The sequence below is a fragment of the Cydia amplana genome, chromosome 2 (genome assembly GCF_948474715.1).
Source record: "Cydia amplana chromosome 2, ilCydAmpl1.1, whole genome shotgun sequence".
In the NCBI taxonomy this organism is placed as follows: domain Eukaryota; kingdom Metazoa; phylum Arthropoda; class Insecta; order Lepidoptera; family Tortricidae; genus Cydia; species Cydia amplana.
Window position 1 is genome coordinate 10,614,389 of NC_086070.1, and position 27,052 is coordinate 10,641,440.

The 27,052-nt window shown below is 37.5% G+C and overlaps 3 protein-coding genes across 4 annotated transcripts; all 3 read right to left on the minus strand.

Moving 5' to 3' along the window:
• Nucleotides 1–79: 79 nt before the first annotated feature.
• On the minus strand, nt 80–12,334 carry LOC134657916 (protein toll-like). Of its 2 annotated transcripts, XM_063513500.1 has the most exons (9): nt 11,992–12,327; nt 9,723–10,536; nt 8,749–8,921; nt 8,058–8,194; nt 6,268–6,432; nt 2,205–2,406; nt 1,580–1,806; nt 1,069–1,233; nt 80–937 (listed from the first exon to the last, which is right to left on the minus strand). In XM_063513500.1, the coding sequence occupies exons 1-9, from the start codon at nt 12,137–12,139 to the stop codon at nt 122–124; spliced, it is 2,847 nt and encodes a 948-aa protein (XP_063369570.1). In that variant the 5' UTR covers nt 12,140–12,327; the 3' UTR covers nt 80–121. The 2 variants fall into 2 exon arrangements, with proteins under 2 accessions (XP_063369570.1, XP_063369578.1); XM_063513508.1 differs by lacking the exon at nt 9,723–10,536 and having other exon boundaries at nt 8,749–8,899; nt 11,992–12,334.
• Nucleotides 12,335–15,086: 2,752 nt separating this feature from the next.
• On the minus strand, nt 15,087–17,936 carry LOC134658415 (protein toll-like). Its single transcript, XM_063514101.1, has 3 exons — nt 17,713–17,936; nt 16,531–16,683; nt 15,087–15,902 (listed from the first exon to the last, which is right to left on the minus strand). The coding sequence occupies exons 1-3, from the start codon at nt 17,896–17,898 to the stop codon at nt 15,102–15,104; spliced, it is 1,140 nt and encodes a 379-aa protein (XP_063370171.1). The 5' UTR covers nt 17,899–17,936; the 3' UTR covers nt 15,087–15,101.
• Nucleotides 17,937–18,482: 546 nt separating this feature from the next.
• LOC134655305 (uncharacterized) lies at nt 18,483–25,289 on the minus strand. Its single transcript, XM_063510759.1, has 6 exons — nt 25,033–25,289; nt 21,158–21,962; nt 20,882–21,057; nt 19,997–20,133; nt 19,304–19,459; nt 18,483–18,707 (listed from the first exon to the last, which is right to left on the minus strand). Exons 1-6 carry the CDS (start codon nt 25,196–25,198, stop codon nt 18,483–18,485), a joined length of 1,665 nt encoding a protein of 554 aa, XP_063366829.1. The 5' UTR covers nt 25,199–25,289.
• Nucleotides 25,290–27,052: the final 1,763 nt, after the last annotated feature.

Below are 27,052 nucleotides of genomic sequence, written 5' to 3' on the forward strand. Positions count from 1 at the left end.
TTTTGCTAATTTACAAAAAATATTCAATATATACCTACGTGATCCCAGTTCCTAACTAATAGAGGCTAACTAATATAGGTACTCGTCGCTTTTCGAGTTACCTACGTAATAACTTTTATTCTCAACAGGCGCAGGGGACAGTATCAGGCTGTCGAACGATTACTAACTGATGTTCAAACGGTTTCTTCTGTGGAAATGAAGCATTTGTTTTTATATCTTCTTTCAAAAATACAGTTGGAGGATTTATATTATTAAGCATTAATTGCATAGATTTGGAGTCTTCACGCAGAGGAGGCATGACGCGGTACAGCTTATACCAAAATTTAGGGTCTTCCCAAGCCAGGTATGTATTATTAAAGAGGTAAAGCTGCAGATCCGAAGGCAGTACTTCAGGTTTATTCAAACCGCAACGGACTATCAGCACCCGTGCTGTTCGGCGCTCCATCGCATGCGCGTGGGCAGCGTGGAACTCTTCCAGCGCCCACTTAGACTTGGCGTAGTTATCTGAAACTAGCAAAAGTGTGCGGCGAGCACACAGCACCGAGCGGGCAATCTGTTCCATCACAGCGTCCCCAGGTTGCCAATCACGACAGTGTTCTATTGTAGAGTACCCGAGTTTCTCCAATCCACTCTTTAGTTCATTAAGCCTTTCAAGATCATCATAGGCATATGACAGGAATACATCATGCGTCTTGTCCGGGTCGTTAACTTTGTCGTTAGCACTGAGAATCCAGCGGAGGCATAGGTTACGTTTAAACAATAGTTGCTTGAGTCGTGGCAACAGACGTTGCAGTATTAAACCGGCCACTACCAACGTCAATAACGGGACTGCTACACCAAACAGTATCGGCAGCAGAAGACTGGCACACAGCTCGTTTTTCGTTTTCAAAGAAACATAACTCTTATCCACGCACTGTGTTGTATCCCAATCAAGTACCTGTGGACAAGGATACATCCATGTTACATTTTAGTAACTCTTATATTTAGGTGATTCTTGTATGTTAATAGACATAGTATCAAATTGGGAATGACTCAGTAAGTAGTGGATGATTTATTTTCTTTACATACCACTCGTTTCAGGAGGCTAAACGCAGGTGCATCAGCACAATTGCATGTTAACTGGTTTCCGGCGAGGAACACAGATCGGTTCTTCCCTGTAGCATGTTCACCACCAAGTAATTGAGCTGCGGCTAGTGTGATGTGTGCGATACTGTTATTACGCACGTCTAATACCTGCAAAAAATTAAATAGAGCCTTACTACAGGCAGAAACGCAATTATTGTTATGGAATTTAAAGGTTCGTCCACACCGCTGCTCAAAAGACGTTGACCATTAACGAAGTAAACTACCTACGCTAATCTCGAAAACGTATTATCTTCATTCATTAACTTTTAACTACGCAGTTGGATCATCGAATCAAGCGATTTCTAATAATAATATATTTTCCAAACAAGTATTTAATTCAATATAAAATCATTTTTCATAGCGGACTACATTTCACATGGGGAAGTGATAGTCCACTATCCTCTTAAATACAAAGTTACCTAATAAATGAATACATATTCGAATGTGTACTAACGCGCAGGGTTTCAGGTATGTCCGCTTCGTCAATGTTGGAGATGTTGTTATTGGGTGCATGGAGCTCGACGAGTGCGAGGCGTGGCACGGCGTCTAGTATACCGGGTGCCACGTGCAGCGCCAGCGGGAAGTCTGGTACTGCCGGCGGCCAGCGAGGCGCCTGTGGCAACGCGCTCGCGCACCTAACTACCGTCGCGTTGTCGCGTGGACGTTTTTCGCACGAACACTCTGTGGAACATTTCAATCGGAAAACAGTCTAAAATGCCATTCTATTGGTGTCTTCATTCAACAGTTCTAATTCACTAAGTAGTGAAAGTGTAGTAGTGTTTAAGTAATAGAAAACAAATTAACATTTTTTTTGGATATATTTTAATGTTTGTGTTATTTCAAGTATGTCTTCAAGTTTCCGATTTAGCTCTAACATTGATGAATCACGTAGAGTTTCGGTACGCGCAATGAAGATTATATCTGGTAAACAGAAGCATTCATGCTAGCGCCGCACCGCTGTTTCTTTAAAAATTAAAAGCGAGTAGCGAGGCGTGTGCGGGCATGGGTACCGGATCAAACGGTACGATCAGGGCTTTCATAGTGATTTGGTTACACGTTACACGTAATAAAGACCCTACCTGGCAAACAGAAGCCGTCATACGGGCAGAGAATTTCATCAGGTCCGTGAGCGAGTAGCGTGGCGCGTGCGGGCACAGGCACCGATTCGCATGGGACGTCGTCTTCGAGCTCCAACATTGAGCAGACACGCAGAGACTCACGCAGCCAGTAAGCGCCGCAATCGCACGTCAGTGCGTTCAGTTTTAACTGCACTGGTGCTCGCTGTAACAGGTAAAGCCACATTTTAGCTCAAAAACACTGCACGCAAATAATGGATGTCCCCTTATTTTAGTGTTAAACATTGGCATACATAAAATATCATAGACGCACAGACTCTGATTGATGTTCTATGTAGGTATTTATAAGAGTTCAATGGTCCTAAAGCATGATTTTAAGTACATAGTGAGGGTGTTAAGTGAAATGACCTTTTTTTGCTTGATTAAAGCATGAAACTTGGCACAGTTGTTCCTTATATCAAAATAAGCCGATTAAGATCGGTAGCCCGAGGGACCCCCCGCTTAAGCCCGAGAGGGGGGGGGGGTCAAGTAGCGCCCCGCCCGGCTTCATTCTAAAAATTCTAACAGGTCCCGTTTAGCTAATAGGTCATAGTTGGTATCAATTTCGGATAAATAAATAACGTAGAATTCATTTCTGGTATAAAAAATTGCAATTTGTTGAAAAAAAAAATAAAAAAACACAAAAAATCTAATTTTTCAAGTGTAATTTTTGTTTTTTATTTATTGTCAAAATTAAACTGCTTAGTTTTTCTACATACAAAAAATATGACAATAAAGCCTATTTAATGCAGATTTTAAAAACATAACTTTTACTAACCTTTATTAAAAGGAAATTGCATAAAAAAAACTTATATCGTCTCGCGCCGGTGAATATCTTTTTACCGACATCGGCATTGATATAGACAACATCCGAAGTGCACACTCTGGAGACCGATTAAATGTATTGTTTATTGTTGTAGATTCTATTATAAAGATAGAAAAGCGTACAATTTTTTTTAATGTGTCGTTCAGTGAAAAAGGGACCTTAAAAAAATTATCACAGCCAGCCTCGTGTTTGTATAGAAGCATACTCGTATTTAGTTAATGCCAACCACTCCATGGACTCCATGGTCCCTGTTCTCAATTAATAAGAAGTAAACTGTAAGTATTAAAGAATACTTGCTTATTACATTATACCACACTTAAATTTTGCGTCTTGTGTATTAATACAGTTCCTTCCCCCGACACATGAATGAGTAAATTTCGTCATTCACGTATATATGTCAGTTTCAACTTCAACCATATTCTGGCCACAGCAGGGTTGTCAGAACAGTTTGGAAACAGTCGTCTGCTCCTTGCTTTCATTCCGAAGAAGACGGACTGAGCAAGTTTAAAGAGGAACTAAAGTCTGACCCCAAACATATAATCCTATCCTGATAAGGCTGCTTCTATTTCAGTAGTCGATTCATGTAAAGAATTATTTCGGGCATTTTTTAATTATTTTGCAACGGCTTTATCTGTAAGTATCACTTTACTTTGCTTTACAAGGTTATTTCACCTATCATCATATAAAGGTATAATAAAGTTTTGGCGAATGCTATTTATTTACTGCTATTGCTCCATCCTGTAGGAGCTTGAATCCTTGTATCGGCCAGGCTAAAAAGGGTCCATGCTTAGATCTCACTTTTATACACCTTATATTGAATGGGGAACCCGGGTTCAAATTCTAGAAGGCATTTATTTGTCTGTTTAGCGTGAATACTTGTTCCTGAATTACCTATGGATGTTTTGAGTGTATGTATCAAATATATATGATATATATCACGTAGTACCCACATCACAAGTCTTATTGAGCTTACAGTATTACAAGGTCGATCGAGAGAATGCTTGGAATACGAGTACGACTCCTGGTTTTTCAGGGCCCGATAGAAATAAATTAGAGTTTAATTTACCATGACGGTAAGCTTCACTTATAACCACTGATCTTTTAGTGAAACTCATTTTTTTACCACTAGGTAAATCATTTTGAGACACTGTGTTGACAAAACTTCGAAGAGTTAAAAGTCCTTATTTATGCCATCGCGAAATTGTGTAGAGAAACATGTCACAAGTAATGTTCCTCGTGAGATTCCGAATACTCCAAGAACCATGAAAAGTCCGATTCATTTAATATGATGGCCCTAGTTGCAGATGCTGTAAAACAGTCATTGCAAGGTATTGATACGCACAGTAGACACGAACGTAGTCATAGCAGCTAGACTAGATTCATGCGTACGAATATTTCCCCAACTACAGGAATTGTGGGCTCACGTTGACACAGTGGAAAACACAATTATATCACATGACACACCATTGCATCCAGGTCAGGGAATTATATTTTAAGCTAATAAAATTATCTATTCTATAAGCTAAGTAAACTATCTTTTATTTACCCTAAAAGAGCGGAAGTCTTAGCCCTGTTTCGAGCATTCAGTGGAAAGGGGAGAAAAAGTGAATTCGAAGCATGGAATCTGTTCAGAGTTCAACCAAACCACTACAAGGATTCAAGCCCTTACAAGATGGAGCAATAGCAGTGGCTAAAAGCATTCCCCTAAAATACTAAAATGTTATTATATGATCGGTAATAAGTGCAATATTGAAGAAGGCAAGTTACACCGGGATATTGAAATGAAGAGTTGTATAATGTTATACCTGTTCTATGAGATTAAGTCACTGCTAAGTTATTTTATTATTAAATTCCATAATGTATACCTACTTCTAACAAAAGGGAGCCATATAAATGCCCTATTACGCGCAGTGTACCGAGGGGTTGATGTTTAGGTTCAATTCAGACGTTAGTTCGTCGTCAAACTTGCTCAGTCCGTCAGACTTCTTGGGAATGGAAGCAAGAAGCAGACGACGGGTTCGACACTGGTCTGACACCTGCTTTGGTCAGAATATGGTTGGAACTGACCAGAAGTAAATGCAAACCGGAATAAAAAACGCGATGCAACTACATGAATGATGAAATGTACGCATTTATGTGTCTGGGGAAGGAACTGTATTACGACACAAGACGCAAAATTAAAGTGTGGTAGGGTAATTCGCCAGTAACTGGCCACTTTTAGTAACTGGCCACCCAAAACCAAAAATTCATTTTAGGCTAGCCAGTGGCCAGTTATTGAAAGCTGGCCAGTTTTTGGAACCTTATACTAAAATGAATTCTGTTTATAGGTGAATAGAATTCATTTTTAGTTTAGAGCGGCTAGTTATTAAAGCGGCCAGTTACTGGCAAATTATTCTATAATGTAATAAGTAAGTAGATTAAATAATACTTACAGTTTACTTCTTATTCATTGAGAACAGGGACCATGGAGTCCATGGAGTAGTTGGAATTAACTATGCTTCTATACAAAAGAGAGGCTCTATGATAAATTTTTCCAAGGTCCCTTTTTTCACTGAACGACACATTTTTTTTCTAATCAAATATGATGTACGCCTTTCTATCTTTAATATATGATCTACAATAATAAACAACACATTTAGTCGGTCTCCAGAGTGTGTACTTCGGATGTTGTCTATATCGATGCCTATGTCGGTAACAAGATATTCACCGGCGCGGGACGATATATGTTTTTTTAATGCAATTTCTTTTTCATAAAGGTTAGTAAAAGTTATGTTTTTAAAATCTGCATTAAATAGGCTTTATTGTCATATTTTTTGTATGTAGAAAAACCAAGCAGTTTAATTTTGGCAATAAATAAAAAACAAAAATTACACTTGAAAAATTAGATTTTTTGTGTTTTTTTTTTAAATTTTTCAACAAATTGCAATTTTTTATACCAGAAATGAATTCTACGTTATTTATTTATCCGAAATTGATACCAAATATGACCTATTAGCTAAACGGGGCCTGTTAGAATTTTTAGAATGAAGCCGGGCGGGGCGCTACTTGATCCCCCCCCCTCTCGGGCTTAAGCGGGGGGTCCCTCGGGCTACCGATCTTAATCGGCTTATTTTGATATAAGGAACAACTGTGCCAAGTTTCATGCTTTAATCAAGCAAAAAAAGGTTCGACCTTTTTTTGTTACTTAAAACCTTAACTTACCGCAAGAACATCGGTATCGCTGGGTGTTGAAGATGCGTCTTCTATGCATTGCTTGACGTCACTGGGTAACACTTCGATAACGCGCAACAAGTTGTTGCTCAGGTTCAGCCAGACCGGCTCGCCGGCCGTCTTGTGCAAGTTTCTCTTCATTTCCAGTTCATCGTACTGCAAATTATCAAATATTGATTTACTCGAGAGATTTTGTCGGTGTGCTCAGGCTTTTAGTTTTGCTAATTTACAAAAAATATTCAATATATACCTACGTGATCCCAGTTCCTAACTAATAGAGGCTGAATTAAAGATATATTATACAGGGTGCTTCCTGTAACAGGAGCAATAAATTAAACTAAAGGCTGTACTCCTCAAACTGACCAACATTTGTTCAGCCACTTTAAAAAAATATGAATCCTTTAACTTCCTCTTTTTTATACAAAATAAATATTGCCTTCAATGTACGCTGACATCAGTGTGTTTGACGTTGCGTGTCACGCTTTGAAAATAACAAAATAAAAAACTAGTGTAAAAAAAATCAAAACATGAGTTATTTTCAAAAGTTGCTGAACAAATGTTGGTCAGTTTGAGGAGTACAGTACAGCCTACAGTTTAATTTATTGCTCCTGTTGCAGGAAACATCCTGTATATAAATAATTTAAACTTTTTCGTCTTACTCCTACTAACTATTAAAATGATGGACTTTCATTTATACCTAATTTATCGGTAAGTATATGATTATATTTAAAAATACCGAAGGTGAAAGCGTTTTTTTTAAATCAATACTTTCTTTTTTGGTTATGGTTTGCTTAACGCAGCAAATATATCAGCAGGGTTCATATTTTGAAGGATAAATAAAAAAAAAAAACTTGGTAAAACGTTGAAATCCGCACCGCCGAAAACTTCGGGCGGCGCGCTATATTTTTCCATTTTCTAGCTTGACGCTTCCTCTTATTTACTTAGATTAAGTAATAATTTTGATTGACAGGTATTACGAAAATTCTACGTGCTGTATTTTGTAAAATTTAAAACTTAAATAAGTATTTTAATCAAAACTTAGTTAAAACTGGCACATCTCAACGGCTGGGACTAATTCAACATATTAGGACAAACTCCGCCTATTACATGGTTAGCAGGAAATTACGAGTATGTTTTTTTACATTTAAATTATTACTTTAGTTGGGTGCATTAATAGTAACAATACGAGTTTTATACACATTATATTACTTAGCATTTTCCTCATTCCCTCCCATGATCCTATCAGTATCAAAACAAAGCGTGGGCTCTAATATTATAGCAATACACTTAACTGGACATTGGTAAACCTTACGCCATTGCATTAAGGTATATGAATGATCAACTATGGTACGAAACGTAAGTCGGTAAGCTTTTGCCAACTCGATTAGCAATAGTAGGTAGATGTATGTAGGTGCGCAGCATTATTCTAATGAAATTCTCTACTTGCAGAATGTATCGTCCCGCATCATACCAGACACTTTACAAATGAAATGTACACTACCATTCTGTTGCCGTGATAAATTATTGTTATCAATATTTGTTTGATACCTAGGTAGTAGAAAGCTGGGATTATATTTGAAGGCAGCATATTGGCATTCGAGTACCTACCTACCTAGGTACTGAAAACAAAATCGTAACGAAACAAAGATAGAAGATATAGGTACTTCTTACTTACAAAGTTGCTAATGAAAATAAAAACAAGTAGGTGGGTAAGTACTTAACTTTTCGCTACGCCGAAGAAGTTGGTAACTAGGTTTGCTTTACAAAATTTGAAAACTTACCGTTAGATCACCTATTTCGTTATAACTGAGATCTATATGCATAAGTTCGTTGTTGAAGGTCCAATCATAGCAGATGCGAGTCGCGTGCGTACTTCGTAATTCCAGACGACGCAAAGACTGAGGCAAATTTGCGTATACTGTCAAAAAAATAGTACATTTGGTATAAAAGACATGCTGCCGTATTCGAACTTCAAGATATTCACAAGAGACGACACGTACTAGATCCATTCTAGATACCTACGTTATAGTTTAGATTTCAACTAGTTCTCTTTTGCAGCGCAATTCGAGCAACCAATGTCACTTTTACGTTAGATAGAGTTCTAACTCTATTAGATATCTATATCTATTAGATGTGAATTGGATCTCTAAGCCATATCTTGTGGAAATCGTTCAAGAGTATCTCCAGAATCGCGCAAATGTCAAATTTGACAGGTTAGATCTTAAACATATCGTTATCGTATCTTGGCGATGTCTAAAAGATATCTAACAGATGTCTATTTCAAAATCCGAATCGGGCCCATAGTTTAACTTGTGAAAAAAGCACACTCAATTTACATTGTAGTAGTTCCAAACAAAACGGTTCATCAAACTCAAACTCATAAGGCAGGTTGTTTTTGTTGCCAGGCAAACCAGGAAGCCAATTCCATTCCAATGATGACTGACAAGATGCTTTAGAAGGTTGAGAACTTACATCGTACAAACGTATTACGAGCCCCGCCACACAGCGACCCCAGGGGGTTGTGGTTGGCCTTCAGAGTCTGTAGCCGCGTCAGAGGCGCCACAGAATGTGCAAGAGTCACTCCATTCAGCTTATTGTTTGACAAGTCCAGCTCGCGTAGCCACTGCAGCGGAAAGAACACGCCACTGAAATATTTCGTTTTATTGAAATATGGTCCTTGGAATTGTTGGGTTCATATTGTCGTTTTCATTGTTTATTTATAGGGGGTTATAAGTTACAGGAAAAGAGATATAAAGTGATTTAATAAAAATATTAAATTAACCATAAGGTCGTTTGACGTCACATCTATTAACTAGGTACCTACGTTATTGTATCAATGTTTCGTGTATCTATTCATATTTATATATCTGTGCATTCATATTCCGTAGATAAAATCAATAGTCTGTAACAAGAGAGCAAAGTATTTTTTTGATGGATGTGACCAATCTATCCATCCATCCATGTGAGACAATGTACATAAGTAATATTAATTATATTTGACATCTTTACCATGGTTGCAATAAAGAATTATGAATTATGATTTATAAAAAAAACTAAAACGTTGGTCTCGTTAAGTAGCGAAATTGAAACCATAATTCAAGTGTCTCAAATTGGTACAAATTAGATTCTGCACTTTGAAAGACCACTTTAATTTGAAGGTCATTTTTGTATTGAAAATTTCCTTACAGTTTTTAAGCATCAAAGTAGATTTTGTTCGAGTTGCTGAGGTGAAAGATACATATGTATATTATTTCACACGGCGGCGGGACAAGGCGGTGAAGACCCCGTTAAAATACGGCAAACGTCCCAGTGCTAGACATGCTAATTGCCCAATAGATGACAACTTGTTCTTACCTATATCTATTGCTAATGACGTAAGTTTAAAGATGGTATGTACCTATGGGACCGTGACGAGCACTCAGACGTCTCGAATTGAATTTACTTACTTTGGTAAAGACGTGAGGTTATTGTAGGCGAGGATAACTTTTCTTATGTTTGTGCCCTCAAACATTGAGCTTGGCAGTTCTGTTAGTCCACATGATTGCAATCGCAGATCCTTAACAGTAGAACCTTTAAGCCAACTAGTCAGCCCACTCTCAAGCCGTGTATCCAGTGGCACGTTGCTTAGAGCTACGTTTGTCAGATTAGTCAGTGAGGTCAGTTGAGGTGGTGTGAGTCTTGCCCCTGGAGACTCAGCTAAACTCGCCGAGGATTCCGCTAGGTACAAAGCACGGAGCGAAAGTAGTCGTTCAACCCAACGCGGCGCACTGCTGCTGCCGTTGCGTAGGGCGCTCTCTGCGGCGGGAAGCCTCGCATTTACAATATTTAGGATCTGAAGTGAGATTGGTAATCGGCTAAGTGTTTTTGGTTCCAGAACCACATCGGTAAGCTTCAGCGTCCGCAATCCAGGCACCTCATCTAGGAAGTCAAACGAAGGACGCGGCGGTTTCGTTGGATCGACTGCAGTAATCTCAAGGTTTGTTATTTGCAAGCCCTGTAAGTGACGGATTTCCAATCTAGGTTCTGCGGGCACTTTTAGAAAAAGCGTTTTAGTCACGGTGACATTAAATGCCTTCAATGCATCGTAATACGTGCTATGAGGAATCACACACTGGTTGAATGCTGCTTCCTCCACGGTCACATGCCGTGTCATAGCCGGCATTTCAGAGTCGTCCGATAACAACAAGGCGCCACTGCGGTTACTGTCACATCTTAGTCTAAAATGATGTCCGTCTAGGAAATCCAAGATTATTGCATGGCCTGTAAAAGATAGCAGTGTGTCAATAAGTTGCTTAATTTTTTTAAGAGAAATTAGAAATGACATAGATGCAGATGAATTTATGAAATAACTTATTACATATGTTTAGATTATTATTATAAACTTTGACTAGTGGTTATATTATATGTCATTCACGAGTGGAATATGAGCAATTTACTTCGACACAACGTTTTACAAAGCATTTTGCAAGGAAATAATAATAACGGAGGCCCAGTTTCAATGTACATATATTGATGATTTGATTTTTTTAAACATTAAGAAAAGCAACGATATAGAATACATACCAGCGAGAAATAAAATGTATAAATTTGGACCTTCACCTAACGGTCCCTAATGTTTTCGGTATTTGAGGCCAAGTCAAACTTTAATCATCACATCCTAATCTGTATTGATATTTTAATATCTGTTCACATACAAGGTGTAACAAAAAATAGTGGGGATCCGTTTTACAGGTCGGTATCGTGTTCTGGTTAGGAAAAAGTAGGAGTAAATTTTTTTTGACGCGATAATTTATTTAATTTAGAAATAAAAATCGCTTCAAATCATTTTTTCTTCTACGTTTTTCCTAATCAGAATACGATACCGAATATTCCCTTAAACGGATCCCCAGATCCTGTATATTGTGCGACATGGACATGATGGTCGTATCGGAGAGATATGTCCATCCGGTTAACGAAGATATAATAGTAAAGTTCGAATAGGTGTATAGGAATACGCCGTTTATAAAATAACGCCACAGTTTTTGCACGACGACATCGATATGCATACAAATGTTGATAAACGGTCATAACAAAATTAGATATAGGTATATTTATTTGTTACATAAATGAATATCCACTGCTCGGTTTTTTACCTACAAGACCTGACTTATGTTTTATTTCCAGTATCTACTGCAAATTTTGATTCAATGTTTACTATTGTGTCGGGGTTTTCCCCTCGTTGGATAATACTGACATGCTTGGATTTTACAGATACGTACGCTTCTTGAAAACCAAATGAGTTGTTTGGAAACAATTTTAGTAACAATAACAATGTAATTTTAGTAACGGTTTCAATACAAAAGAGAATTATTGTAACAACATAATAGGTATAACTAATAAGGTTATCTCTTTCTAACACGCTATTATACATTAACAATTTGAACTACATACTTAGGAAGGTAAAGTTATATTATCGTCGGCTGACAAGTAAGAGTCACTAACTAACATCATTGAAATTTTTGGACAATAAACCGTGTTACAAGTGTAATAATGTGCATTGTTACTTTAATTTTTTGATAGTACTTAGTGACTTTTACTTGTACCCCGACGTTATATTTAATGTAGGTACGTTTCCTTTTTATTGGCGTCACTGATGTGTCATTTACTGCCCGGTCTAAATAGTTAGGTACAGTACCTAGTAGTATAATATCACACCCTCAACAAGCGTTGACTTACCATTAACTGTATATGTGATATCTTCGCGTCCGTGGCCAGTCTTATGACAATTAGTGAAGGGACGGCATACAGCACCTTCGAAGGAGCCACGGATGCTCGCAGCTCCAACATTGGCAACAAACCCCATGAACCCAAGCACCCAAAGCATCACGTTACACACAGTCAACAATCATACGTAATGCCAAGTTGCTTTTTCAATCAATACGACTACATATGCAGTCATACTTGTTTTGATAAGCAATCCACTAACCACAAAACTTGTTTAGCACAAAGCACTAATGACCGCTCACTTTATGCGGGTATTTTTCCTTGTAAGCAAGACTGTTTTTGTCGCAACTTAGTGAACGGCGCGGCGGCCTACCTCGTTGCCGCGAACAGATAGACTGACACAAAGTGACACAGCAACTCGTATGGTCCTTCCGTGGTAGGTGCGATATCCTGGACCAACTTCATTGAGTGTCCAATGTTGTTTATTTAACGGTTAATCAATAAAATCTCTCTTAAGAATATTACACAATTACCTATTTAGAACATTTAGGAGATAATAATAATACTCAGTCCCTTAGTGGTAGCGTTTTATTTTTATTTTATCCCATCAACTTAAAAATATTACCATCCCAGGTACTTAACAAAACAAAGGAATTGTTAGGTTTACTGCAAAACACGATAGTAAAAAGTCGTCAGAAATCTTATCTTGAAAGTCCAGCGGACTATCGACTCTTTCTCTATGAACAATATATGGATACAACGCGTCAGTATTATTTATGACTAATTGATCTTAATTTATTTGATATAATATCTCAAGTAATATTTATTTATCATTAACTCTTTCTTACATAAACCTAAGTAGAGGTATATAAAGATTCATTGACATGTTCAAAGAAGTAGGTAGTTGTGGTAACTAATAATACGGATAGGTATTTTTAAAGTATTGGAAAAATAATCAAAGAACTCTACCACTTTGTATAATATATTGACAGTAATTATTATTTTATAAAACAATAATAAATACACTGTAAACATTTCAAGCATTTTACACTTTATTTGAATAACCGCCATAGTACCTACCTAGCTCATAATATTCAATGGGCTTTTTTGTCCTACGATTCTAGAATCGTAGAACACGTATACGTACGTATGTACGCACGTATGCATACTGCATAACACGTATGCGTATGCGTATGCACTACTCTAGAGTAGTGCATACGCATACTGCATAACATAAATATACATAGACTTGTTAACATAATCTTATAGCTATAATTTAAGTGAAATATAAGATATACCTAACAGATTTCTGAAAATCTGTATACAATTTTGATGCTGAAGCAGTAATATAGATAATGTTTAGTGTAAATTCCGATAAGTGAGAGTAGAAATCTTTTGAGGGCATGTGGCATGCCAGAGCTTCAATTGGCAACACATGATGCAAACATTCGTACAGTTCTTTTGATTCAATCGCATAAATAAGTACCTACCTACTGTACTTTCACATCACATTCGGTACCTACTTAATATTATACTATACTCGTAGTATTTTTCACATAGTTTTTTTCACATATTAGCTTGTAGTAAGTGTAGGTAGCCTTTTTGTAGGTAATGTACGTTTTATCAGTATTTTTCACATAGCTTGGGTACGGTGATAGTTGTCATCTCCATTTAATTTATACATATCACAGCCGTCACCGTACCCGTACCGGATAACTATACTTACTATAGAAAAATACTAAAGCCTCTTCAGTATATTCGAATACCTATTTATGGACCCGTGTTTATTATGTTGATATAAGACATACTTATCAATATACCTATCTATAATCGATAAAAAATGATTCGTCTTAAAATTAAACTGAGGGCTAACTTAAGTAATTAATATTATGCAAAATAAAAAATATGGCACTTAGCTCGTATTGTTTTGTACTGGACAAGATCACACTTCGAGAGCATTTTTTAAAAGTGTAACACCTATATTTAAATAATTACTTATTAATATTCGATAGACATAATATTTAAATTTTACAAAGTTACAGATTTTTTACAAATAGATCTCGAAATTAGTGAATACGAGTACAAAAACACGTGACGTTTTAATTTCATAAAAAGTAGGGTCTTTAAATGGTTTTCATTATTTAAGTAAGACTTAACGGACTCATGGTTAATAAAAAAACGACGTTGGTTACAGACGCAATAGTACTTAGCATTAGAATTTTTTGGTTGATTACCTACAGTAACACATCTATAGACTGCGTATTGGCTCCAAATAATTATATATTGGTAATGATATGAATAAGATAATTATCTCGGGCATTCTAATTTGACACCCTAGAACGGCGCGCAATAATAGTAACTGCCATATAGTTAAGGGTAGATGCGGGAGAATAAGGACTTTAACCGCAATCCACTTCATTTGTTTCACTACCTACGCTTTAAGGGCTCATCCATTAATTACATCACACGTTTATGGGGAGGGAGGGGGCCAAGAAAATGTGACATATTGTGACATGGGGGAGGGGGGGAGACACAAACTTTGTGACGTCACTTTAACTTCATCAGTAACCGAAAATTTATTTAAATTATTTTATTCGCTGTACATTTTTAAATAACAAGTTTTTAAAACGATAATCGTTTTTATTCGTTTAATTTTCTTTCCTAAGCAGTTTTGGGTTATAAAATTACTAATAAAAATATTTTGATAAAATATTAATAATACTTAGGTACTTACTTACTTAATTCGATTTGGCGATTTCGTAGAAAAAATGTGACGTCACACTAGGGTGGGAGGGGTTTGCCAAATGTGACCAAGTGTGTCAAGGAGGGGGGGAGGGGTCAAAAAACCTAGAAATTCGTGTGACGTAATTAATGGATGATCCCTAAGGTGACAGTCCATTTCCAACCGCAGCTGCACTACTGTTCATTTTACTATGGAAATTGACAGTAACGGCGACGCGTTCAGTACCAGTAGTGCAGCTGCGGTCAGAAATGGAATGTTACCCTTACGCTTGTGTATTTGAGTGATATAGAGTCGCAAAATATCTGTCTCTTTTCTAGTCATCTCCTAAATATTTCTAATACGAGTATATAGGTAATAATAACCATTAATTGTTTAAAGCTCAACAGGCAGAGGGGACGGTATTAGTAGAAATTAGCGGTGCTGCCAGTTGAGGCTTCTGTGGAATTTTCTCCAGAAGCGGAAAATTTTGTTGCATCAACGGCGAAGGCGGAGCTAAGTCTTCGGGTCTTAAGTGCACATAATCTTGACTCGGCGGCGGCATAAACCGACGCAGCTTGTGCCAAAATTTAGGGTCATCCCATTCTAAGTAAGTGTGGTTCTCTAAATAAATTTGTAAATCCAATGGCAACTTTTTCGGTTTCTGTAATCCGCAGTGAACGATCAGCACCCGCTTTGTTCGAGTCTTTAATGCATGACGGTGCGCAATGCGAAACTCCACTGGAGTCCATTCAGATCCAGCAAAATTATCCGTCAAAAGTAGAAGTGTACGACGGGCTTTTAGCACCGACCTCGCAATCTGCTCTAACACAGCGTCACCTGGCTGCCAATCAGTTTGATGTTCTATTGTAGAATACCCGAGTTTTTCTAACCCATTTTTTAGTTCTTTAAGTAGATTTAAGTCGACAAAGGAATATGAAAGGAACGCATCATCTGTTTTTTCCGGATCGTCGGTATCATCACACTCCCTAAGAATCCAATGAGCGCATAGATCGTTTCTAAACATAAATTGCTTAACACGTGGCAATAGTAGGTAAACTGTTAGACATGCGACCGCTATCAGTAGTAATGGAAAGACAACGCCGAATACTATCGGTAGTGGACTAGGACACAGATCACGTTCGGTTTTTCCTGAGGCCAAACTCATGTCGATGCATTGTGTTAGTTTCCAATCTCCGCCTCCCTGTGGACACGATCAAATGTATTAGAAACTTTTTTGTAGTATTTTCGATTCTTTCTAGCTATAAAGCCGTGATTTATTTAATTACAATTAATAAGGGAAAACAACCAGTTGCCGCATGCATTGTTTTCATACTTGGGTCAGTTACATGAATGCCAAGTTTTATTCTTTCTTTTAAAAAGGACCATCCAAATACTTCAAACGATACTACAGTACCCGGCGATAAATCTTGCACATCGGTCTTTAGAAAGAGAACATTGGACAACGAGAGAAAAAGAGACAAGCCGAAATTCGGATGTGCAGTATTTATCGGCGGGTACCTACTACCTACTGTAATTCCGTCTATCGCTTTTACCCAGATGAAGTCATAAATAAATATCATTTATTTCGAGTAACTATCAGATTCATATTTGTGATTAGTATGGACTTATCTATGTTAAAATCTAAATTTTACTAGGTAAAAATTATTAATTACTAGGCTAATGTTTCTAGAAGTACCAAAACAGTGGATAAACATAATAAGTACTCCCAGAAACATGTAAATCATCACAATTCCTCAAATATGGACAGTAAAACCTCTCGGATATCGAACGTAGGTAGTTTATAAGAGAAGACAAAAGTCTATAATTACCACTAAGTTCAGATGACTGAAGGCAGCTGCGTCATTGCATTCGCAGGCAAGAGGGTTTCCGGAGAGATACACTGTGACATTTTCAATGTGAGCAAGAACCTTTGCCGCGTTCAGTGAGATACGCGAGATGCTGTTGTTACGCACGTCTAGCACCTGTAAATAGAAATAAAATCAATCATAATTATATGTTATACATATATGTTAAAACTTGAGAGTTTAATAAAAATGTGGAATAGATTATTGTATTTATAAATTAAATAACTGACCATATTGGGATAGTTTAACACTAGTCAATAACAGATCTTTAATACCGTCGTCAATACACATAATTAATAGTAATCTTGTGACCTACCGTAAAACGGGGTGAGTAGGTTTCGCGGGGAGAGGTGGGTTATGAATGGGGAGAGAAGGTTTGAGAGTGGGGTGAGAAGGGATTTTAATGCTACTGCTACAAAAATAATGTATTCCAATTAAAAATGGAGCTATAGTAATACGCATAATAAAAAAAATCGATCCAGCAATCTTCCAAAATCTACTTTGTATGAAAACCCCTCTCACCCCAAATACGAGGCACTACGGGGTGAGGTGGGTTTTCCTCTTTATCGTCAAAGTTATGAAATGGAACTACCCAAAATAAAATAAAAACTAAAATACAAACGTCCGGAACACTTATTATATACACCATTCAGTTTTCATATGTAAAAATAAAATGTTATCGAGGTTTGAATTTCAGTTTTGACCCTACTCACCCCATTTTACGGTATTGACACAAAAACGAAATTGAAAAACACTGGCTCGCATCCTGATTTATTTTGACCTCAGACGCAAAAATGTCCGGCATTAATATAGTATATTATATATTAATAGTTAATTAAGAAGAGTCTAACATAGAGGTACTTAGGTATGCAGATTTAATACGAGGTCCTGTTGATTAATTTGTGATCTTGATCAGCAGATAAAACTTCATCAAATAATGCCTTCCATTAGCAAAAGCACGAGGTACTACAGAAAATAAGTAATTACTTACTATTACTTATAATTTCGTCAATTTTGTTATGCTACTGGGACGAAAACATATTATTGTCCAGCCGTGTTTGAGAAATCGAGGAACATTCAATGATCATGTTGTATTGACAACCTCCTCCTTTTTGAAGTACCTAGAATAAAAATGAATATACTAACTCGTAAGGTATCGGACATGTCTTTGTCGGCTAGCTTGGTGATGTTGTTGTTGGGTGCATGCAACTCCACAAGTGTGATGTTAGGCACGGCGGCCAGCGTTCCGGGTGCCACGTGCAGCGCCAACGGGAAGTCCTTAGTCGCCAGTGGCCAGTGTGGGTCCCGCGGCAGAGCACCGGAGCAGGACATTACTGTTGCATTGTCGCGCGGCCGATTATTGCACGAACACACTGCGGGGAATAGTAGGTATATAGAGTTTATTAAAGAGGTAATTAACAAAATTATATAAAAAACGTGTTTCGTAATTATAACTGTTAAACCGAATGTAAACTAATTATAATTAATTCCAAGCCAGCTAGTTTCTGGCTTTCTTGTAGTTGTATTACTTGTGTTGCGTGTTAGAGTGCAGCAAGCGACGAACTGCATAGAAAACTGTAGTCGTACTGCATTATGTGGGCGTACAATGGTCTTTCAACTTTTTAATCGACTTCAAAGAGGAATGCAGTGAAGTTAGTTCAAAAGACAATATATGTACAGGCATGATTAAGTAAATTAAAATAAATATATTTTTCTATACCACTGTATAGAGTGTATCTGTCGGCCACTTCACAGCCGTATGACGATACACCCTTATGTATATAAATACGTTAATAGATAGTATATAGAAGAATATTATTTTGTCTGCACGTGTCTGGCACGCCCAGGGTGGTTTATATGTCTGTAGACATAAACCGACCTTCTAGAGCGAGCTGTGTGCATATCTTATTCTTAAATCACCAAAACAATTGATTACCTGGTAAGCAGTCACCGCCGGTGTACGGACAGGAAATTTCGTCAGGAAGATATTGTAGTAGTTTGCTATGAAGCAGTGTGGGATATGGCAAACATTCGACGTCGTCTTTTAACTTTAGAAGTGAACAGCTGCGCAGAACTTCACGTAGCCAGTACGCATTGCAATCACACGGCAACTTATCAAGGTCAAGTTCGACCTGTACGCCCTGTAATATAACACTACACATTAGAAAAAAAACGAAATTCATTAAATGTCTCGTTAATTTTTGAGGAGCGCGGCAAAGTTATGCGAGATTAAATTTTCCTAAATTATGTACCTATGTAATAAATACGAATGTAAGTACCCCAAATGTGAGTTAGATATTAATAGAACAGACATTACACAACAGGCGGTCTTATCGCTCAGAAGCGATCTCTTCCAGACAACCTTTGGGTAGCAGGAAACCAATAACTTACAACAATGAACGGGTAGTGCTACGAGATTACGTAGAATAGCCTCACATATCAAGCATAAATATAAAAGATAGGTTTGTTGAAGAATTATACTAAATACAAAAAACCTGACCTGACCTGTACCTTATGTAACGCGCCTAAAATATCTGCCACCCAGGGGGGGCCAGATTACTTTGTTGTTCGCGATTAAATCTACTTAATACATTTATGTTTGTTAAGTTGTTAGAGAATATCGCATAGGTAGTCTGAGCCGCTCCCTTTAATGCTTACTGAAGCCAGTATACCTAGTAGGTACGCAGTACCTTAAACTAACAATAAGCCTTAATTTTAAACTACTAAGTATACCTACCGTTTTAACACTAGGATCGTCGGAAATTGGTGACTTCGCTTGTTGTTCACATTGTTGGTGATCACTACGCGAAACATCAATTTTTCGCAAATTATTCTTTTTCAGGTTGATTCGTACAGTGCCGCGTACAGTTCTTATCATCTCCAAGTCGCTGTACTGTGTAAGAGAGTATATTATATGTTAAGCTATAGTTAAGAATACACACTTTTAGGGAATTTAACCACATCTACAATTTATTTTTTATTGCGGGAAATGGGAGTCACCCTTTCCGTCTTATAAAATTGTGCTGTTGTCGTTGCCAAATTGCACCGTGAACGTACATCCATCGTTCCTTTCATCCGTCATTCAATTACAGGAAATTGACAGTGACATTTCCACATTCTCTCTACTGTAAAGTTACACCAGTAATACTGCAGCAGTAACAAGTGCTGAATGTCACTCTTAAGGTGACAGTCCATTTCCAACGACAGCTGCACTACTGTCAATTTTACTATGAAAATTGACAGTAACATCAGCGACGTGTTCAGTACCAGTAGTGCAGCTGCGGTCAGAAATGGAATGTTACCCTTAAGAGGAAACTGGAAAGGCGCAATAATAAAGAGGACGTTTTATTTCGTCAATGTTTCATAGGTCATAAAAGTATGTAACAATCAAGATTGTATTTTAATATTTTTAAATGTTAATGTTACTAACCGTGATTTCAGTAATATTGTTGTTACTAAGGTCGATGTCCATAAGTGCATCATTATCGATCCAATCAGAGCAGATGCGGGTTGCGCCAGTGTTCTTTAGTTCAAGCCAGCGCAGCGAAGAGGGCAACTTTGAATTTACTGTGTAAACAAATAAGCTGTCAGTGTAATTGTAAATGCTACCGTAACCACTTGTTTTAAGTGAAAATGCGGTTTCACTATTTACCCATAATTGCTCGCTCATAGTTAACCTTTGATTTTTGGTGGTAAAACATGCTAGGATTATCCTTTATTTTGAAGTGATCCTAGTTTAAACTGTAACGTGCTCTATTAATTTTCATACAAAATGAAAATGCTGCCAAAAACTAGAGATAAATTTACCCGCCATCAAAATTGCAAAAAACTGCATTTCTTTTAATACTTCTTGTAAATTAAATCATGCGATTACAATATGTGCAGCACAAGCAAAAAAATGATTGTTTTTTTCCAAAAAAGCATGATTTTGGCTAATTTGGCGTTACCGAAATCACTATTGAATCGGTATAGCCATTGGATCTTATAAAATATGTAATAAAACCTACCTACCTCTGATAATATTGTCTTCGGTTACCGCGATAGTTACTCATGAAATAAAACTATGGAAACGGATTATATCGCGTTTAATGAATTTATAATACATCCCTACGTTTCAAACCCTTCGGTTCTGTTTCGTTTCTTTGTTATATATATTTTTCTCAGTCATCCGTTGACCACGAACGCGCGAACGCTGTAAAGGGTTTGAAACGTCGGGATGTATTACAAATTCATTCTACGCGATATAATCCGTTTCCATAATTTTATTTCATAATTATCTGATACCTATATAATATTCATTGAGTGCAAATCTTACTCGGTAGTTTAACGATACTGGCATCTCCACACAGCGATCCCAAAGGGTTATTATTGGCCTTCAAGGTCATCAGCTTCCCCAACTGCTTCACTGAGTTCACGACCGTCGCTCCGTCCAGCTTGTTGCGTGACAAGTCAAGCTCTCGCAAGCTGTCCTTCAGCGGAGTGAATAGCCCTCTGAAACATTTCATGATTAAATGAAGGTACACCACCTCTTTCTTTCAATTTAAATACAAATAAACATAACGAGAACATTTTGCCCGTGAGAAAGACTTACAATGGTAAAGATGTAAGTTGGTTGTAGGCCACCGTAATTTTAGTAAGATGTGCTCCCTCAAACATGGATTTAGGAAGCATTTTCAATCCACAGGATTGCAGTGTAAGATGTTTTAGAGTTGAGTTTTTAAGCCAATTAGTAAGTTTATCTGATTCCAAAGGCATGTAATGTAGACTCATGCTAACCAGGTTACTCAGCGAGGATAGTTGCGGCAAAGTAAATATTTCGCCTGGATACTCAGCTACAATTGCTGAGGAGTCTGATAGAAGTAGAGATTGCAGTGAGTGTAGGCGCTCGAGCCAATGTCGGGTATTGTTTTTGTGGTTCTGAAGCACGCGCTCTGCAGCAAGCAACCTCGCATTTATAATGTTTAAGATCTCAAGCGAAGTCGGTAATCGGTTAAATGCTTCAGGTTCCGGAACAATATCAGTAAGTTTAAGTATCCGCAGCCCTGGTACCTCATCTAGGAAGTCAAAAGAAGGGCGCGGCGGTTTTAAAGAATGTACAGCACTAATCTCGAGGTTGGTTATTTCCAGACCCCTTAAGTGATGGACGTCCAGCTTAGAATCTGCGGGCAACCTCAGCCTTAGTATTTTCGTAACAGTGATATTAAACGCTTTCAGAGCAGCGTAGTATGTATCTTGAGGAATCAGGCACTGGTTAAATACTGCGACCTCTACTGTCACTGGCCATGAGAAAGCAGGCATTTCGGGGTCATCCAATAACATCGAGGAATATTTGCTATCGCTGTTGCACCGCAGCTTAAAATAACTTCCATCCAGAAAGTCTATGATTAGCTCATGACCTGAAATGATAACATACATATTTACCAAGTCCAGCCCCTCCCTAAATAACTATGATTTTTAAACCGGGACAATTTTCTTATCGGCCGGGACGCCGGGACACCGTGCTTCAAACCGGGACATGTCCCGGCGTACCGGGACGTATGGCCCTACGTTAGGTTCATCTTCATACCATACACTACATACTCGTATCTGGGGGCACGGCAGTGCCCCCGCCAAGACAAGCAAAGCGAAGCGCAAGGGCACTACCTACCTTTTCTCGAAACGCTTCGTCGTTTTGTCCTAACTATTTATCCTAAAATTACCAAAAAAAAAATTTTGAGTTACTTCATTTGATATGTAACAAGATAATATATAGTTTGAAAAACTTTATTTTTTAAGTTTCCCATTTACCCCCCAAAAGTGGCTCCCATGTTTAAAATTCATTTGTTTGCGTTACATGTCCGTCTTTGAGTCACAAACTTGCATGTGTGTAGCAATTTTCACCTTAATTGGTCCAGTAGTTTCGTAGGAAACATTAAAAAAAAACCCGTAGGGGTAGAGTCAAAGACTAAGTAATTAAGTTCGACTCACGCTTGACTGCACATTTCTAATAGGTTTTCCTGTCATCTATAGGTAAAGAACTATTATGTGTATTTTTTTCAAAATTTTAGACCCAGTAGTTTCGGAGGTAAGAATAAGAATAAGAATAAGGGGGGGGAATGGTCATTTTTTTCCTATTTTCTTGAATAACCGCTAAACTATTTATCCTAAAATTATAAAAAAAATACATTTGAGATTCTTACAATGAGCTCTTTCATTTGATATGTAACACGATATAGTTAGAAAAACTTTATTTTTTAATTTTCTCATTTACCCCCCAAAAATGGTCTCCATATTTAAAATTCATTTATTTACGTTACACGTCCATCTTTGGGTCACAAACCTACATATGTGTACCAAATTTCAACTTAATTGGTCTAGTAGTTTCGGAGAAAATATGCTGTGACAGACGGACGGACGGACAGACAGACAGACAGACGAGTGATCCTATTAGGGTACGGAACCCTAAAAATAAAGAGACAAAACATATGTCTATTGAAGATATTTAAACTAATGTGGGGGATATCTGGCCAGGAACATTAACTAATTAAACTTGGGTGATTAATTATTAAGAATTTCGTGTCTCTGTCTATCTGTAAATTTTATGAAATTTAGTACTTTTGAGTAGTCTAGAATACTTTTATTCCCGATTATTTCCAATTTTCTCGTCATTATTCTAAAGTGACCAATTAACCATAGTGTAGGTACACGTTTCTGATAAAATCTACCATTGAAATAAAAATACTTAAAGGTTTTTTACAGTAAAACAAGGACTAAGAAAATATTGTTTGGTCTGATTAGGTTTGGTTGTGTCGTTTTTGTATTTTCGCCAACAAACTTATTCTAAGGGTTCAGTACCCAAAGGATAAAAACGGGACCTCATTGCTAAAACTGCACTGTCCGTCTGTCTGTCTGTCACCAGGCTGTATCTCATGAACCGTAAGAGCTAGACAGTTGAAATATTCACAGATGATGTATTTCTGTTGCCGCTATAACGACAAATACTAAAAAGTACGGAACCCTCGGTGGGCGAGTCCGACTTGCAGTTGTCCGGTTTTGGGCAAACTGCTGAAGCTTATTATTTATTAATATGGTTCGTTTGTTTCGGGTTCTGTACCTATAGTTAATTAATGTACCTACGAGGGTTGTTTGAGAAGTAACTTGGTTTCATATCAAAAAATAATAATATTGCAAATGTATTTATTTTATTTCTCTACGTAATCCCTCCGAAGTTCTACGCACTTGTCCCAACGAGTCTACAACTTCTCTATGCCTTCACGGAAGTGCGTTTCTTCAAGGGCCTCGAAATACGCATTGACCTCCCATATAACCTCCTCATCGGACTTAAAATTTCGCCCTAAGAGAAATGTTTTCAGTTTCGGGAAGAGGTGATAGTCCGACGAAGCCAAATCTGGTGAATAAGTAGGGTGTGGAAGAAGTTCCAATCGTAACTCCGACAATTTTTGTGCAGCGACACGACTTAAATGCACCGGAGCGTAGTCATAGTGAAAAATCACATTATTTTTTGCCAAACCTGGACGTTTTTAAGCTATTGCCGCCTGTAACTGATCCAAAAGTGATGCGTAGTATGCTCCAGTTATAGTTTTTCCCTTGGCCAGGTAGGCAATTAAAAGTATCCCTTTGCGTCCCAAAACACAGACGCCATCACCTTTCCAGCAGACGGAATGCATATGGCTTTCTTTGGAGTTGGCTCACCATGACCAGACCATTGTTTCGACTGATGTTTCGTCTCCGGGATGTAATGATGGATCCAGGTTCCATCCATAGTAACAAAACGGCGAATAAAATCTGTTGGATTTTTTTTAAACACCTGCAAATCTTCATCAGATGTTCACATGCGAATACGCATTTGTTCTGGAGTCAGTAATCGTGGCACTTACCTTACACAAAGCTTTTTCTTGTGCAAATCGTCGTGTAAAATAAAATGCACCCGCTCAGAAGAGATGTTTGTGGCTTCAGCTAATTCGCGTATTTTCAATCTTCGGTCGGCTAAAACTAAATCATGGATTTTATCGATGATTTCGGGTAAAAGTGCTGTTTTCGGGACTCCAGGGCGAGGTGCATCTTTAATGCATGTCCTGCCTCGCTTAAACTCATTTACGCAAAGTCAAATCGTTCCCTAGGAAGGACACGAACTACCCAACGTAGATAAAATCCTTTTATGGATTTGTTTCACAGTTTTGCCTTCCAAAAAAAGAACTGAAAAACTCCACGAATTCCAATTTTCTCCATTTTCCCTCGTAACTCAGACCAGTTTTGTTTGAACTACTGTCAAATGTCAAATTCCTGCCAAAAATGACATGACGCCACATATTAAATATGTTTAATTACTAAACTAAATCAATACATACAGAGTTGACGCCAACGCCATCTATACGTAGGCGAAACAAGTTACTTCTCAAATTACCCTCGTAATTTATTGACTTAAGATTATAGTCGGTTTTAATTGAAAAAAATACTGTTCCTTACCATTCACTTTATACACGTTTTCGTTGTGATAATGATATTTTTCAGTACATCGGACGGAGGACGGGCGGCAGACAGGGTACTGTAGATGAATATCCCGAGGCACCCGAGGTACTAGCCCGGCTCTAGCACTCGCCAGGAGAGCTAACAATCCCAGTATGTACCACATCGCGATGCTCACAAATCACACAACACATACCTACATTTATAGCACTGTTATCACAACTTTGATACTTTAGGAAATTTACAAAAACGACTCATCTTCGTTTTGATAAACGCTTCACTGTAATAACAAAGCGATTCGCTGTAAAACAAACAACTGTTCTCTTCGTTTTATGTCTTCTTTTTCCTTGAGAGTAATATGTTGTTGGTTTTTCCCCGGTTTCTTGAAATTGATGTGGGTGGCGTGAAGTGGGCTAACGACGACCGATCCGAACGCACTGGCGTGGCGTGAGTGAGTACACTAATGTAGACAGCATATGGTGGCCGATAGCATTGCCTGGACTGGACTAACTTCAGAGTTAATAGAGCAGTGTAGGTATTCAGTGTATGTAATATACTTATTGTCATATTATTATACTAGTAATCACTCATGTGCGGCACGTGGCATTGTCATAGGTACAGTGATAACGTTTTAAAATGCAAATAAGAAGATTTAATAATTTAATTTAATTCCTATAGATTTCTGGGAACATTTTAAATTGAATTGCGTAATACGTTTTGGTTGTAAATAGCTTACTATTTTTGTAAATCTTAAACATTATGGTATGCTACGCAGACAGGGAAGGAAATCTTCGGAGCTGTTTCTTTACTTTTGTATTTTACTTATCAATAATTTGAAATTTGAAATACTTGAATAAAAATAATTGAATTGAAATGAATTCAATTTCCATAAGTGTAGGTTCATAAATAATAATATTAAGAAAAACATGACATGACACACTAACAAATATACGGGAAAGAAGTGAAAAGTAAGACAAGTAGCCCATCGTATATGTCGCCTAGTAAGTAGGTAAGTACTTACCCACACCACAAGCCTTATTGAGCTTACCGTGGGACTACGTTGATCTGTGTAAAGTTGTCCTATAATATGTTATTTTTTTCGCATTGAACGAATTTCCTTTGTTACGAGTAGGTAGGTACGACATCAACATTACGCTTAAAATAGATTTGTTACATGTGTTCATTAAATCCTGAATGAATCTCATTGGCACGTGTTGGACATCTATGTTATTAAGTTAAACCTCAAGCTAAACCTCAGGTAAAATATGAATTTTATTTATTTATATTTATATTTAATTGGCGAATTAGATTCCTATGAACAAAATGCACTTTTGATTTCCTTGAATTTGGAATCTTGATTTCTTTCATGATTAACAGTTCCAGATACTCTAAGATTAGGTAGGTACTTATTAATCATCTCTTTTAGACTTACTGCGGTATTCGGAAAACAAAATCCGTTCTAGACTAGACAACGATACGATATGTACTAGATACGTTGTAGTTCAGATTTCGTCACTTTTGACTCTGACAGATCAGTACCATATCAGTATCATATTGGAAACTAATCTAGATAATAACTTAATTTTTAGTTTTGATTTAGTTTTGTTTAGATAAGTTAGTGTATTGTTTTTTTAATGTAATTACTTCTACGGCTAATCTAGATAAGTAGGTACTTAATAATAACTAAAACTAATAACGTCTCCTAGCATTGTTATGGCAGGTGTCCGGACTTCTTTACAATAGCCCAGTATCATTGTCCACCCAAACTTCAATCCATACACTTTTTCTACAATAGTCCCAATGCCTGCTGCGACCGGTTCATGAGTGTCTATTATTGCACCTGTGAACGGGTTCCAGCAGGCGTTCTACATGACATTAAAGCTCTCCAAGGGGCCTCTACGTGTTGGATCTATATCCCCACGCAAGCCTATCAAAAGACCGGGATTTATAGGCCCGTGAAGTCCAAAGTGGAAAAACTAAAACTAGAATTGGCCTGTTATCTGTGCTCCTGTCGAGGATT